This window comes from Leptinotarsa decemlineata, unplaced genomic scaffold (genome assembly GCF_025532065.1).
Source record: "Leptinotarsa decemlineata unplaced genomic scaffold, Ldec_3_MD MMD2_tig00026354_RagTag_RagTag, whole genome shotgun sequence".
NCBI lineage: Eukaryota > Metazoa > Arthropoda > Insecta > Coleoptera > Chrysomelidae > Leptinotarsa > Leptinotarsa decemlineata.
Window position 1 is genome coordinate 8,994,706 of NW_027412702.1, and position 14,491 is coordinate 9,009,196.

The 14,491-nt window shown below is 35.4% G+C and overlaps 1 protein-coding gene across 2 annotated transcripts in view; it reads left to right on the forward strand.

The window, feature by feature from the left end:
• The window catches only part of LOC111512554 (G-protein coupled receptor Mth2), a 90,674-nt gene that overhangs the window by 73,560 nt on the left and 2,623 nt on the right, over positions 1-14,491 (forward strand). For both annotated transcript variants that reach the window (XM_074184611.1, XM_074184612.1), the window contains exons 6-7: positions 60-240; positions 7,193-7,335. In XM_074184611.1, the coding sequence (XP_074040712.1) occupies positions 60-240; positions 7,193-7,335 (324 nt within the window). The remainder of the gene's footprint in view (positions 1-59; positions 241-7,192; positions 7,336-14,491) is intronic.

Genomic DNA, 14,491 nt, shown 5'->3' on the forward strand with positions numbered 1-14,491 from the left:
GTAACTCTTTACAAAATTCACTAAGTTGATTTTTAGTTCTGCGATATACTCTCTTTCAGGCACAAATAACTATGCAGGAGTACTTTTCCTGCGTCTCCCACACCTTATCATACAAATCATCAATACGGTGCTTTTTGTTCAAACGATTTCCTACTGTCTGAGAATCAAGAACGAAATAAACAAAATAGATGACACAATAAGACACCAACAAAAGTACAAATTCAAAAGGGATCAAGAACGGTGAGTTGAAATGGAATTTATGAATTTCTAGTTTCTTATATATTTGTTTAAATCTATACTTATAAATGCAAAAGTCAGTCATACTCACCCATTCATTTCTGTTTCCCCGTACTAGTGAGTCCAAGGACGCTAAAATTTAGTAAATTGATGGATGTAGCTGTTACTACCTACGTGGTAGGAAATCATCATGAACAGAAGAGGATTGAAACGTTCTATGTAAAAACACAGAAAGTTTCAGTTCTCTTTTCTCCTAAAATTTAGTATATAGGTGCTTCCTAGGTCTTAGATGCGCAATAAGAAAATATTTTCAAATATTCCAACTGGGGCGCCCCACGAGGGGGTAAAAGAGACACGTTTACGCATGAAAATTACATTTTTATTACTCCGTACTGCTATATTTTCTGAGGCTGATATTTCGTATGTAGATTCGTTTTATGTTGTAGATGTGTAATAAGAATAGATTTTTTTATATTTCAACTGGGGCGCCAGCCCCGGGAAAAAGACGAGTTCATAAAGATCAGTTACCTTTTCATCTCTGTTTCTCCATACCGGTATATTTTCGGAGGGTGAAATTTTGTATGTAGACTCGTTATATATTTTAGATGTGTAAAAAGAAAGAATTTTTAAATATTCCAACTAGGGCACCAGCCGCGGTGAAAAAAGGCCTTTCCATAAAACAAAACTATATTTTCATCACTGTTTCTCTATGCCCTTGAATTTTCGGTGTGTGTATTTATATTTAGTAGTAGCGCTAGTATACAGTGTGTCTCACTAGTTCGCTTCCAATACCTGAACCCCTTCATTCTATCTGGAGAGTAATCTCAGGTATGAAAGATACAAATGCTGTGAGATGCTATCATCCATTTTGAGCCTATCTGAGGAAAATGTCACAGCACCATATTCTCAGATTATCGAGATAGTGTGAAGTAGTGTATGAAAAATTATCGATGGTGGCATCTATCATAACTGAAGAAGATTATTCGTAAAACTAATTCTGGTTGCTGAACATCCAAATTCTAACCCAACCAGAAGTGAGAGCTCTCGATTGATGAGCAAAAAATTGAAGAAATCTATATTCAAAGGTTCACATCTCGAAAACTGTACAATTCTGAGCTTTGGCTGTGGACACTTTCAATCAGCACATTAAGAACTACAACATATCAAAATTTCGGCAAAATTCAAGGCAAGCCATTTCTCATAAGAAATGTGCGGGGTCATTTATCAAAATATTGAGGAAACATTTTACCATCCGAAACAAAATTAATCTTCATACTCATTACAATACCAAAACAACTGTTAATTTTCAAAGAAAAAATCGCACTCGGTGAACAGGTAGAATTTAAACAACTAATCAATACAGTTTATTTGTATGATTTTCACTATGATCACTATATTCATACAAATAAACTGTATTGATTAGTTGTTTAATACGGATTTTCATCAAGTATCGGCCAGTTCTATTCAATTAAGGTAGAATTTAGATTATTTTACCTACTTGCTGAATTGTTGTCTGAAATCATTTGAAGGGATTGAATTACATCAGTTTCATTGAATCATGCGGTGCCCTGAAATCACCATGGAAAACAGTTACTCATTGATATTTATTGTCAACCTGGCAATATTGTTGAAAGATCTTGTTGTATTAACCCCCAGACCAGTTTTCATTGCATTTATTGTTCCTAGTATTGTTGTTCTTTGAATCACCGTTGTTCCTGTTGTTTCTGCCGTGTTTTTATTCCCATTGTGTTTATTGTTCCTGTATTTGTGTTGGTTATTGTTCCTGTGTTCCAGTTGTGTTCTGTTCGTGAGTTCCTGTTCATATTTTAATATTTCTGATATCAGCTCATTTTGATTGATAAAGTTCAACATGGCACGTCTGTCACTTCAAGCAAAAATTGAAATTGTTTCAAATGTTGGTGAAGGGGTGAGGTCTTATCGTGAAGCGGCCGCTGAATTTAATAGAAGACACCCGCTAGAGGTAGCTGTACACCATGGAACTGTACATAAAATATATAATCTATTCGTGAGCACCGGCCAAGTTACAAAGGACAGAAACATTGTAAAACATCATATTTATGATGATACGATATTGGCGGCTCATCAAGCTGATCCTAGAATTAGTTTGATAAACTTATCGCTTCAACTCAATATGAGCCGCAGTAAAATATGGAGGTGTTTAAAGAGGCATATAATGCATGCGTTCAAATCCAAATTTTTACATATTTTGCACGAAGGAGATGAAATCCGCCGTATGGAGTATTGTTTATGGATGCAGGGAAATTATCTCAATGACAGGAATTTTTTAAAGTATATCTTATACAGTGATGAGGCTACCTTTACCATGAATGGTGTTGTATCTTCCCAGAACATGAGGTTTTTGGCTGAACAAAATTCGAATAGGGTGGTGAATTGTAGAGTTCAAATATCTCAAAAAGTCAATGTGTGGTGTGGTATCCTGAATGAAAATATTATCGGGCCATTTTTTTTCGATCAAAATTTAAACGGACGACTATTCATTGATTTTCTCGAAAATGCATTTTCCGATGTGTTGGAAGAACTACCTTTGGATGTGAGACACATCATGATTTTTCAGTTCCAGTTCACAATAGTGGCATAACAAGGGTTTGGTTGAATAGAAATCTACCTATGAAATGAATAGGACCCAATAGCCCTCTCGTAGTATGGCCACCACGATCCTCCACTGGATTTTTATTTATGGGGAAAAATAAAGTTTATAAGGATAGGCCAACAAATAAGGAAGATCTCCGTGCAAGAATTATACAAGCGTGTAGAGAAATCACACCTAGAGAACTGAGAAGAGTTGGAGGAAATAATAGAAGGCGATTGGAGGGAAATTTCATAGATGGCACGAAAATATAAAATTGTCAACAGTTAAATCATTTGTAATTGATTGTTTTGGTTTTTAATTGAAAATGTGTTTTGAAAGTAGTACTTCGAAAGAATTTTGAACTACATAACATTTTTCGCCACAAAATATCCTTGTTTTTTTTTAAATGATGGGAAAATGAGAATATGAACTAACATTAACCATCCTAAAACCTCATTGATTACATGTTTCCGTTCCTCTTACAAAATTACCATTTTCTCTCTTATTGGGAAGGAATTACTTTCCTGACAACAAAATAAAAAATAAATTATTTATGTGAAAACAGAAGTAGATTTTCTCTTAAACGATTTCGTTCATGTTTTGATGTCAAAACAAAAAAATATCTACTTCAATTATTACGGAAGATATGGGGGTGTTTCCATGAGAAGTGAAACAAATTCGGATTTTTCAGGACTGACATTTTTTCAGGAAAAAAGTGTAATGGTAGTAATTTGGTAGTTCTGATTACGAATCTGAAGGAATTTTGAGCCTATTTTGCCCTCTAATATGTTTTACCGTAAAAATGGGGTGTTCCATCGCGAGTGGCGGACAGTGTATATCACTTTGGCCAACCCCATTCAGGTGGTAGGTGCATTTTGAGCATTTCCATCAGTCCTGAGAGTTTCATCGTTCCTCCTCGAATATTATGGAAGATACGGGGGTGTTTCAATAAAAAGTGAGACAAATTTGGATTTTTCAGGACTGAAATTTTTTCAGGAAAAAAGTGTAATCGTAGTAAGTTGGTAGTCCTGATCACGAATCTGAAGGAATTTTGAGCCTATTTTTCCCTCTAATATGTTTTACCGTAAAAATGGGGAGTTCCATGGCGAGTGGCGGACAGTGAATATCACTTTGGCCAACCCCATTCATATGGTGGGTGCATTTTGAGCATTTCCATCAGCCAGAGAGTTTCATCGCTCTACCTTAAATATTACGGAAGATACGGGGGTGTTTCTATGAGAAGTGAGACACACTGTATTATAATGCAAACGGATGACGTGTTTCAAAATCCGCCACATTTTGATAACGAGAACGGGTGGATAACATAAACATGTATTACCTTATACAAAATTATTGTGAAAATTATTTTTTTAAAGAGGTGTTTCCCAAATGATTGATTAATTTTATCTTTCATATTATTTATATTTACTTTTGCCTATTACATCGGGAATACGCAACCCCTAAAATTTATTTCCAATGTAACTTTTTGTCTTATTATTTGTTTACCATTTAAAAAGTTATTTCCCAGAGCTTGTTTCATTCTAAACAAAAAATGTCTCTTGGGTTTTTTGCCCAAAATAAACCAGTTCGCAGCAAAAAATTATTTTACGAACAACTACAGAGATACATCGTCATAAATGCGAAGTGGATTTATTGTTATTTTGTAGTTAGTACCTGCATTAAATGATTAAAGGGTAATGAACAAAACTAATTTATCAATAACAAAACACACAACATGTAGAAATCATAGTAAATGTTCAATATGTCTACCTTCAGACATTACGCATGCGTCTAGACGTCGGCGCATTGAAACACGTATCCGCTCAAATATTCCTGGACTCTCTCTGATTACCCTGCACGCATCGATGATGCGGTTTCTTAAGTCCTCTACATCGCGAACAGGAGTACGATAAACCAAATGCTGTAAATGGCCCCAAATAGATAAATCGAGAGGATTGAGATCCGGGGATCGAGCGGGCCAGTTCTGTGGTCCTCCTCGACCTATCCACTGATTGGCATATGTTTCAGTTAAATGCTGACGTGCTACTTGACTAAAATGGGCGGGAGCCCCATCATGCATAAAAAACATATCCCTTCTGACGCCCAAATAAACTTCCTCCAGCAGTACTGGATGCACTTCTCTTAAAAATTGAACGTATGTCTCACCATTTAATCGAGGAGGTAGAAAATGAGGCCCAATTAAATCATTCCCAATAACTCCGAGCCACACGTTAAGAGAAAACTGTTCTTGATGGTTAGTTTCGACAATAGCGTGAGGGTTTTCATCAGCCCATATGCGGTAATTATGAAAATTAATAATCTTGTCCCGAGAAAAACTACATTCGTCTGTGAATTCTATCATCTTCAGAAAGTTACAATTTCTTCTAATCATTTCCAGCATCCAATTGCAAAATTCAAGACGGTTCGGAAAGTCTCGCGGTAACAGTGCCTGTACTCGGTGCAGATGGTAAGGGTATAAGAGTTGTTCCTTTAAAATTCGAAATACCGTCATATGATCAACATTTAGCTGGAAAGCCACCTTTCTAGTACTGGTAGTAGGTTGTTCTTCAATCAAATTAAGTACTGCTTCGTCAAGCTGTGGTGTTCGTACTTCTCGATGGCGACCACAATCCTGCGTTTTTTTGTTGAATGAACCATATTCTCGAAATCGTTGATGAAGTCGACCAAATATTATATGTGAAGGATGCTGCCGTTGAGTATACATTTCAGCATATCTTCTAGAAGCTTCTAACCCATTCCTCTGCGACAGACCGTAAACGTAATGCATATCAGCCATTTCCTCATTTGTATATGCCATTTTAATAACAATTGAATTATTAAAGTAACAAATTGAGAACAGAACAACAACACATAATTAGTATTAATTCAATTTCGAAAATTCACAACCTGACAGCGTCATACCAATTTAATTGTCACTATCGCTAATAGCGACCTACTAGATAGATTAGTTTCGTATTTTCGCATTTATGACGATGTATCTCTGTAGTTGTTCGTAAAATAATTTTTTGCTGCGAACTGGTTTATTTTGGGCAAAAAACCCAAGATGCATTTTTTGTTTAGAATGAAACAGGCTATCGGAAATAAATTTTAAAATGGTAAAAAAATAATAAAAAAAAAGTTACATTGGAAATAAATTTTAGGGGTTGCGTTTTCCACCCCTTACAACCATGGGGTAAACCAAATAAATTTCTGGCTAAGTGTCTTTTTGGTAGTAAAAAATGTCAGGTTAATTTCAATATTGTAACTTTTTCAGTGCTTGTGAAAAAAATTGTTATACAAATTTTATGTACCCCCTTTAAGGGGCTGTATCTTAACAAGGGATGCTCCAATGAAATTTCTTTATATGAAAGACCCGATGAGGAATCACTTTCTTGAATGTTTTAGACTTATTTAGTAACACCCTGTATAATATAGTATATACAAATAAAAGTGAATATAAATTATCACACATAAGATGACTAATCAGGTACATGATTGGTTAGTTGTTTGGAAGTATTCATTCATGGAGTATTTTCAACTAAATAAGTAAAGTTTAAAATATTTTTTGAATGTATTCTCACGTTCTACACCTTTGAGGGTATCAGGTAATTTATTGAAAATTTTCACTCCGATTCTACTTGGAGCTTTATATGTAACATTAACCCTGGACAGTGGCAGTCGCAGATTATTGTTACGACGGGTGTTATAAGAGTGGAAGTCTCCATTGCATGAAAAATAATGCTTATTTTTGAAAACGAATACACAAATTTCAAACACATACAGACCCGTACAGGTGAGAATGTTGTAACTTTTGAAGAGATTACATTACATTTCAAGAGACAACATAACCGATGCCATGGAAAATGGAGTCATGGAAAATTGGACGTTTCGGATACGCTCCACCCAGAGAAGCCGTGATGATATCTCACACACACACTTTGTTTTATTCAAATTTACAGATAGGAAGCGCTTAATGAAAGACCTTTTATAAGTATATAGTTTATCGCGTATTTTATTGATGATGCATGTGCATTATTTTATCGTCCCAACTGTACCTATGAAGAAAAATGTCATAAAAATTCAATGCAAAATTACATTTAGCTCCTGAATGGTTCCGCCATGTAGTCAATTTTCTTAGTGAAGTTACTGTTACGTCACTGCCCCACAATGTACCACCTCTGGGCGTACCACTTGTTTATTAGTGAAAAACCTAGGTACCTACCCTGAACGTAATAATATTTTTGTGCAATAACGGAATAAGACTGTAAATTCTTCATTGATTACAACAAAATTTACCGTTTACTATCAGGTAAAAAGATAATTCATTTCAATTTCATATTTTAGGTTGTTCCTGATACTGAAGCTATCGGTAATTATGGGAGTGAACTATAGTTTCGATGCCCTCAGCGCATTTGTTAAAATGAGCGATTTCGGCACAGTAGCAAAATACATCGAGGTCACTTGGGATTGTATCAACTGTTTACAAGGTAAATCAACCTGTCTACGAGAGTTTACTTTTAAATTTTCGTTATTGGATCCTACCAACTCGCAGAAAAAAATCTCATATTTTTCAGTTGGTTAACAAAACGAACTGTTTAGTTAACCCTTAAATGCATGATTTTTTATTTTCGATTAAAAAAATGTTTTTCGTTATAAAATGATCAAAGAAACAAGGGAAAAATAACGAAAAAAATTCTATTTGCATATTTTTTTAATATTTTCAACATTTGTCGTTGTTGCAGAAATGCAACATTGTACACAAATTCATAAAAGTTTCTCAATGGTGAAATTGTCTGAAACAATAATTTTTTTTGTTGAAACAAAGAACAACACCACACTTTTCACAAATTACGTCAGTATACCCCTTGCAGCTTGGAAATTTACACCTGGTTCTTTTCTCTGCATGGATTGGCCAGTGTCCAACTTGATCAGTTCGTACATCTTTTGGAGGAATATGTTGTGCATTGCCTTTGTGCCGTTTAGCTTCAATATTTTCTTCCAGACTATGACTTGGTCTACCTCGTGTGGTGGTATTTTTAGATACAACCATACACAAACAATTTGCCACTTGGCTTCTGAATTTCGACTGTGGTAATATTGCTTTCTGTTTTCCGTGTGAAGTCAAGACTCGCTTATATAGTAGCCATGCGTTTACCATACACAAATCAAGTAAATGATATAATATTCGTAGGTACCATTTTCTACTTTTTAACTTGATCCTGTAGCGTCCTATGAAACTATCCATTAGATCCACTCCACCCATATGTCGATTGTATTCTTGAATAACATAAGGGCATTCTACATTCACATTTCCCCCTTTCTTCTTATCATATCGTTGAACACTTTTTATAGGATATTTACCAGCATATGTTGAGAGGAGTGTCACACATTTGTTATCTCTCCATATCAGGGATGACACTTCAGTATCCTTTATAGTGGCTACGTACTCATCGGAGGTGCCACGTTCTTTCTTTTTCAGATCATTTTCTGTTGGTAATTTACAATCTGGAATTCGATTACGTCTGATTGTTCCAAGAGATAATATACCTCTTTTTGCAAGATAAAGTATTAGTTCTAATGATGTGTAATAATTGTCACAATACAATCTATAGTTTTTCATATTAGGTATGACCCGGGACAACCGAACAACAATATTAGCAGATGCCCCAATATCTGGTTCATTAGCAGGTCTATTTCCTAAATTTTCCTGACCTGAATATACTTCAAAACGATATGCAAATCCAGAAATACTGGGCGAAGCTTATGTAATCTGTCATGTCCTGGAGTATTACGTGGGACATGTTTAGAGTTATCGTTGAAATGTATAAAACGTCTGATCTTTTCGAATTTGTTCAGAGGCATTACATTTCTCACAAGATCATAGCCTATCTTACTGCTCCAATAAGATCTCACACTAGGCAAATGAACTATTGAAGTATAGAAGCAAATACCCATGAACTGCTTTATGTCTGTTACAGTAAACAGTTGTGAATTATTCGGATTTGTTTGAATAGCGAATAGATTGGTCTGTTCCACAATATTTTCTACAAAATTGTCATTGAAAAAATAAGAGAAAAAACTATAAGGGGTTTCCAAAGCCATAACTGCAGGTGGGAGTTCAGTTTCCCCATGAAATGCCAATTGCAGATCGTTCAAATGAATATTTCGATGTCTCCAAACCACTTTTCGCTTTTGCAACCTTTTTTTTACCGACTCATCCACCGAATGCTGCAGGACAGATTGATTTTGATCTTCTGGTACAAATTCTTCCTTCATCTCATTGGAAGGCTCCTGGGATAATGCTTCTTCAATATCTTCGTTTTGATCTACAAGTGCATTTATTATGTCTGCCTCACTTGGTGCATAATCTGGGTCAGCAACACTTTCTGTATCCGAAAAGTCCAAGCCATCCTCGCTGTCTGAGCAATTCTCCCAAATATCAGCCAATTCTTCGTCAGTAAGCGGTTTTCTCCAATGGATGCTTATTATGAAAGTTTTACCTCGCAATGCAGAGTGTTGCAATTCTGCAATAACAATTCATAATCAATTATCACTATCAATATATTATATTTGACATTCCTCATGAAATTATATCAAAAGTACATACCTTATTGCACAAGAACACAATTTTCTTATGAAGTTTTCTTCAAAATCACTATTATTATTCTTCCGTTTACTGCACCTATACTGTAATCGTCAAATGTCAACTGGTAACTGAAGTATAAATTCTAAAATCCTAAATACATTCCCTTTTATAATCGAAATATCCGACGGTATACTTCGAATTGGATCGTTGTAGATATGCAACGCTGTGCTATGGCATCGTATAATAGCCAGTAACAATTTAAAAGCCTATGAAATCGGTTGTTGCAATATTGCAACAATATGCAACATATGCATATGCAATATGCATATGCAATAACGATAGAGAACAAAATGATTTAGGTTAGGTTCTAACTGAGTAGAACTGGAACCCGAAAGGGTTTTTTGTGGCTAACGCAAACTTAAACTCCACCAAATATATCAAGCTTCTCAACGAAACCGATAAGTTTATTTGGTGGCATTTCAGGTCTGATGGCTAGAATGAAACTTTGCCAAACATTGAAAAGTTTGCAGCGGTACCGTGCTGGGGCACTGCTGTTTCATCGGCTGCCGGCTTGCATTGTCTTTTGTCCAAGACCTCGGATGATGATTTAGACGATGCTGACCTGTAAGTAGGTCATCCCTGCTGTATTCCAACAATCGCTTGTTAACATATGTCGGAGAATGTATAAAAGCTTTGGAATAGAACAATTCTCGAAGATTTTGCCAGAGATGTGAAACATTTCTTGCAGTCCAGATATTCAGTGACTGTAGGTGACCTAGTGGATTAATTTCAGCTATTTCAGCAGCTGGATTTACGAGAAACATCTGTAAGACGAACCTCTGTGAGCCATCTTGCATAAAAGCATGTTGGATATAATTTATAGTCCATCATGGTATTAGCCGAGGAAGTAGTTGTTTTCCGACAGATATTTACCAGAATCTACTGTGTAGGTACATCGGAAGAGAATGTTTCGAAAATCCAGTTTGAAATATTTAATTTGTCATACACATTTAAGATGAAGACACCCCTATAATTATCATATTCAAATCCGATTTTTAGTTGATGGTTCTAAATAAGAAGCTATTTTTGTATTTTTTCAAGGACGAAACTCAAGTACTACAGAAATAGCCATTAGATTTGAACAACATTCTCAGAAAGTTTATTCCACATAAACACAATTCTTCAAAGGAAAAAGTTCTTTTCTTAAACGGTGGAGTTCGAGGTGTACTAAGTTGAACCTCAAAACGATGAGCAGCCAGTCCATCGCGTACTTCTGATATGTACCGTTCTTGGTGGAATCAAATTTGCTGAGTCATTTGAACATCTCCCGTGAAAGTATCTATAAAAAGAAACAAATCTTCAACCTTTCATCGATGTTCCAGGCGGATGGCTCTTTTCTGGATGGAATCCAGCACCTTCAGGGTATGCTTAGGGGCGGAGAACAATTCTCCAAAGAAGGCCTGATCTGAGCTTTATAAAGCATCAAAAGTTGCTGAGGTGTGTACAGTTTTCTGGTTCGGAACAGTGTTCCCAGCTTTTGAGAAGCAGCCTTTGCAATTCCAGCGACATAATTGTGCCAAGAAATATTTATGTCCTTTTGAAGGCTCAACACATATCGAAGCAGAAATCGGAATTGTCATTTATCTTTTTGGAGACAACCGATGCCTGGGTTTTTGTGGCATTGAATTGAACCTCGTTGGTTTCACCCCAATTTGAAATCATTTCTAGATCACCATTAAGATATGCAACCACCTGCCGCCGGGGAAGATTTGCATCCTCAGCCGATGTCCTGTAATCCAAATGGAATGACAAGTGTGCTAGCGTCAACAAAGCAATATATTGGAGCTACGAAAATAATAAATTCGTTTTTAATGTAGGAATAAGAATGAAAAACCCAATATTCATTATGATAACATTTTATCATGACATGATAACATTTTATTGATTTTGACTATTTCATCATTTCTGTAGCTTCTTATTCCGAACCATTAATTGAAAATAGGACTTGAATATGAAAATTACAAAAAAATCATCAAATTTCGAATTTTGGGTTGAGCTTCGGAATGTATTAGAGCCAAAATCAATTTCCAATAAACTTTTTCAAAAAACTTATTCCTCCAAAGCGAAGCAAAATATCGAGAATTTGCCCTTTTCGCGGGATCGCATTAGGCTGAGTTTGAAGCTGTCACTAGGGCTAAGTATTGCAAAACGGCGGCCCATAAAGGTCTACGTCTGTACCAAAAATAAAATGACTGAAATACAGGGGTGTTTTCAGCTATAATGAAATTGATAACTATAGTCTATTTCAAAAGAGTGTAGAGTAATAAAATCTCATTAAGTATTCAAAAGCGCTACAGGGTGATCCGTCAATAAATTCTGTCACTTCCCTAGTCCGCATTGCAAAATTATGTCGTTTCATAAAGAGCAGGTAGGTATCACCCTGTTTTAAGGGATTTGTCCATTGTTATCGACGGATAAATACTGAGCCAGAGGCGCGCTAGTGGGATAATTGCCAAAAGAATATGCATTCATAAAAATTATATTAAAGGAAATAAAAATTTAATACAGCAGAACAGTGTTATTAAAAAAATATAAAATGTAACAATAAAATATATACGAACCGAAATCGGGAAATACTCACAAACACACACGAACGAACTTTACGTATTGAAACACTTGTGGGGACTTTAAATCAATTTATTCACAAAAACGACAAGAACTTTACTGGATACGTTATTACAATTTGACACTTGAACAATACTAAAACTGTGAACTTCCCTTAACGTTTAACAACACTCTATTTATACCCTAATTGAATGTTCTAGAGATTACTAGGTACAATTTTCGAGAACCTTCCGAGAAAATAATTATTCAGACTACCCTTAATTCTAAACCCTAACCTAAGCAAAAGTGTCACTGTCACTGATACACTGGTCTCTGTCCAGATTGCTTATCCCGCTACAGTATATTTACAATTCAATTAAATTATTCTACATCAGTATAGTCTTCATCCGAAGAACTGTCATCATCCCCTGGTGTTATAATTATAGGGTCAACCACCTGATCGACCAAGTTGTCCAGTTCCCACATTTTATCTTCCTCTTTTAAAACATGCTGGATTGCTTTTTGCCAGTTTTCTGATGTGATTTCCATAATGGCTTTATCAAACAATACCTTGACATCTTTCATTTTAAATGTGGTATTGTGCCTTTCAACATATCCTTTAACTTGTGCCCATATAAGTTCTATAGGATTTAATTCGCAATGATATGGCGGTAGGCGCAGCACAGTTACTTTATACTTTTCTGCTACATCTTCTACGGCATATTTCATGAAGCGAGATTTATGTTGTTTTACTATGGCTAGTAGTTCCTTCTTTACTGAATTCGTCTCAAACTGAATACCTTTATTTGACAGCCAGTTAATAATTTCTTGCTTTCTCCAAGCTGAAGTTGGTACCTTCTCTAAGCGCCTTGAATGGTAGCTTGCATTATCCATAACCACGACCGAATCAGCTGAAAGAAATTTTAACATTTCCCCGAAGTACTCTTCGAAGACATCCGAATTCATGTCCTCATGATAATCTCCCGTCCGGCACGACTCAAAGCTTAACAAACCTTCTTTTAAAAATCCGTCTTCGCTTCCAACGTGAGCAATTATAAGCCTCTTCCCTTTTCCCGAAGGCACTTTAATACCCGTCGAAAGGCCTTCTATGAAAGCTTGGCGAGAACTTGTTATATTTTTATCTTGCCACATTTTTTTGACTATATAACCTTCGTTTATCCACGTCTCATCAAGATAAAAAATTTTCTTTTGCTCTCTGCGGTACTGCTTTATAGTTGTCAAATATTTTCGTCTCCAGCAAACAATTTCATCACTTTCCAGTAATAGTGCCTTTCGATTGTGCTTTTCCCAGGCAAAATTCTTACTTTTTAAAGTTTTCCATAAAAGTTTTCTGGATATCAAAGGAATATCGTTATCTTGGCTTATCTCGATAAATATTTTTTCAAGAGTGGGTATTTCCTTTTTAAAATAAAACGAATGAACTTTTCTTCGAATGTCACATTTGGTGTCTTCATCTAAGATTTTTATTGGTCTTCCTGATTTTCTCTTGCATGGACTTACCTGGCCTGATATCTTTCTTTCTCGCAATAATTTAAAAATCGTGGACTGTCCAATTCCAGTCATTCGGGCACATCGCTCAACACTTTCTTGCACAGACAAACTAGGGTGATCGTGTTTTATGCAATCATATACATTTAAAATTATAACTTTTTCGCAAACAGATAGCGGATAATTTTTTACACTTCTTTTCTTTGGAGTAAATGTCCCCATTTTATAACTTTTTCACTATTTCTATATCACAATATCACTGTACGTTTAATTGGTGTAGTAACAATTACTATTATAACTCGAATGTTTAAGACACCATTACAATATATTTAAACCCTTTTTCTTAATTACCTGGGTTTAATAAGTATTGCATGATTGGTGGGCAGGGTCAAAAAGGGATTATTATAATGACATGGCACCTCGGAACTAAGTGTTAACCCTTTTTTGAGAAATCATGCTCAAGTATATGAACCCAAATTGCATATTAAATAAGTTTACAAGAACCACTAAAATTAATCTTAATCTTTTTTTAAGAAATTTTACTTACCTAAATACATGTAGGTACTTAGTTTTAGACCAAATTACTTCCCAAAAATGGCCTTTTATTATTATCTATGTCTGTAATTTTTAATTTACTTTAATTATTAAGTTTAATAATCCTAAGATTTGCCTACGCCCATGGACGACAACGAAATTCAGGCAAATTTTATGACACTTCATGATTTATTACTCTACACTCTTTTGAAATAGACTATAACATTGATAACTAACGAAATAATTTTATCACAGTTTTCGAAAGCACGTTATTTGGTAACATCCCGACGCCGAAGGCGGAGGGATGTTACCTAAAATAGGTTGAGGATAGGTTGAGGAAGTTGTGATAAAATTATGAGTTATTTATCAATGTTCGAGGGATATTCGGTGAGAAAATTTTTTGCAATTCG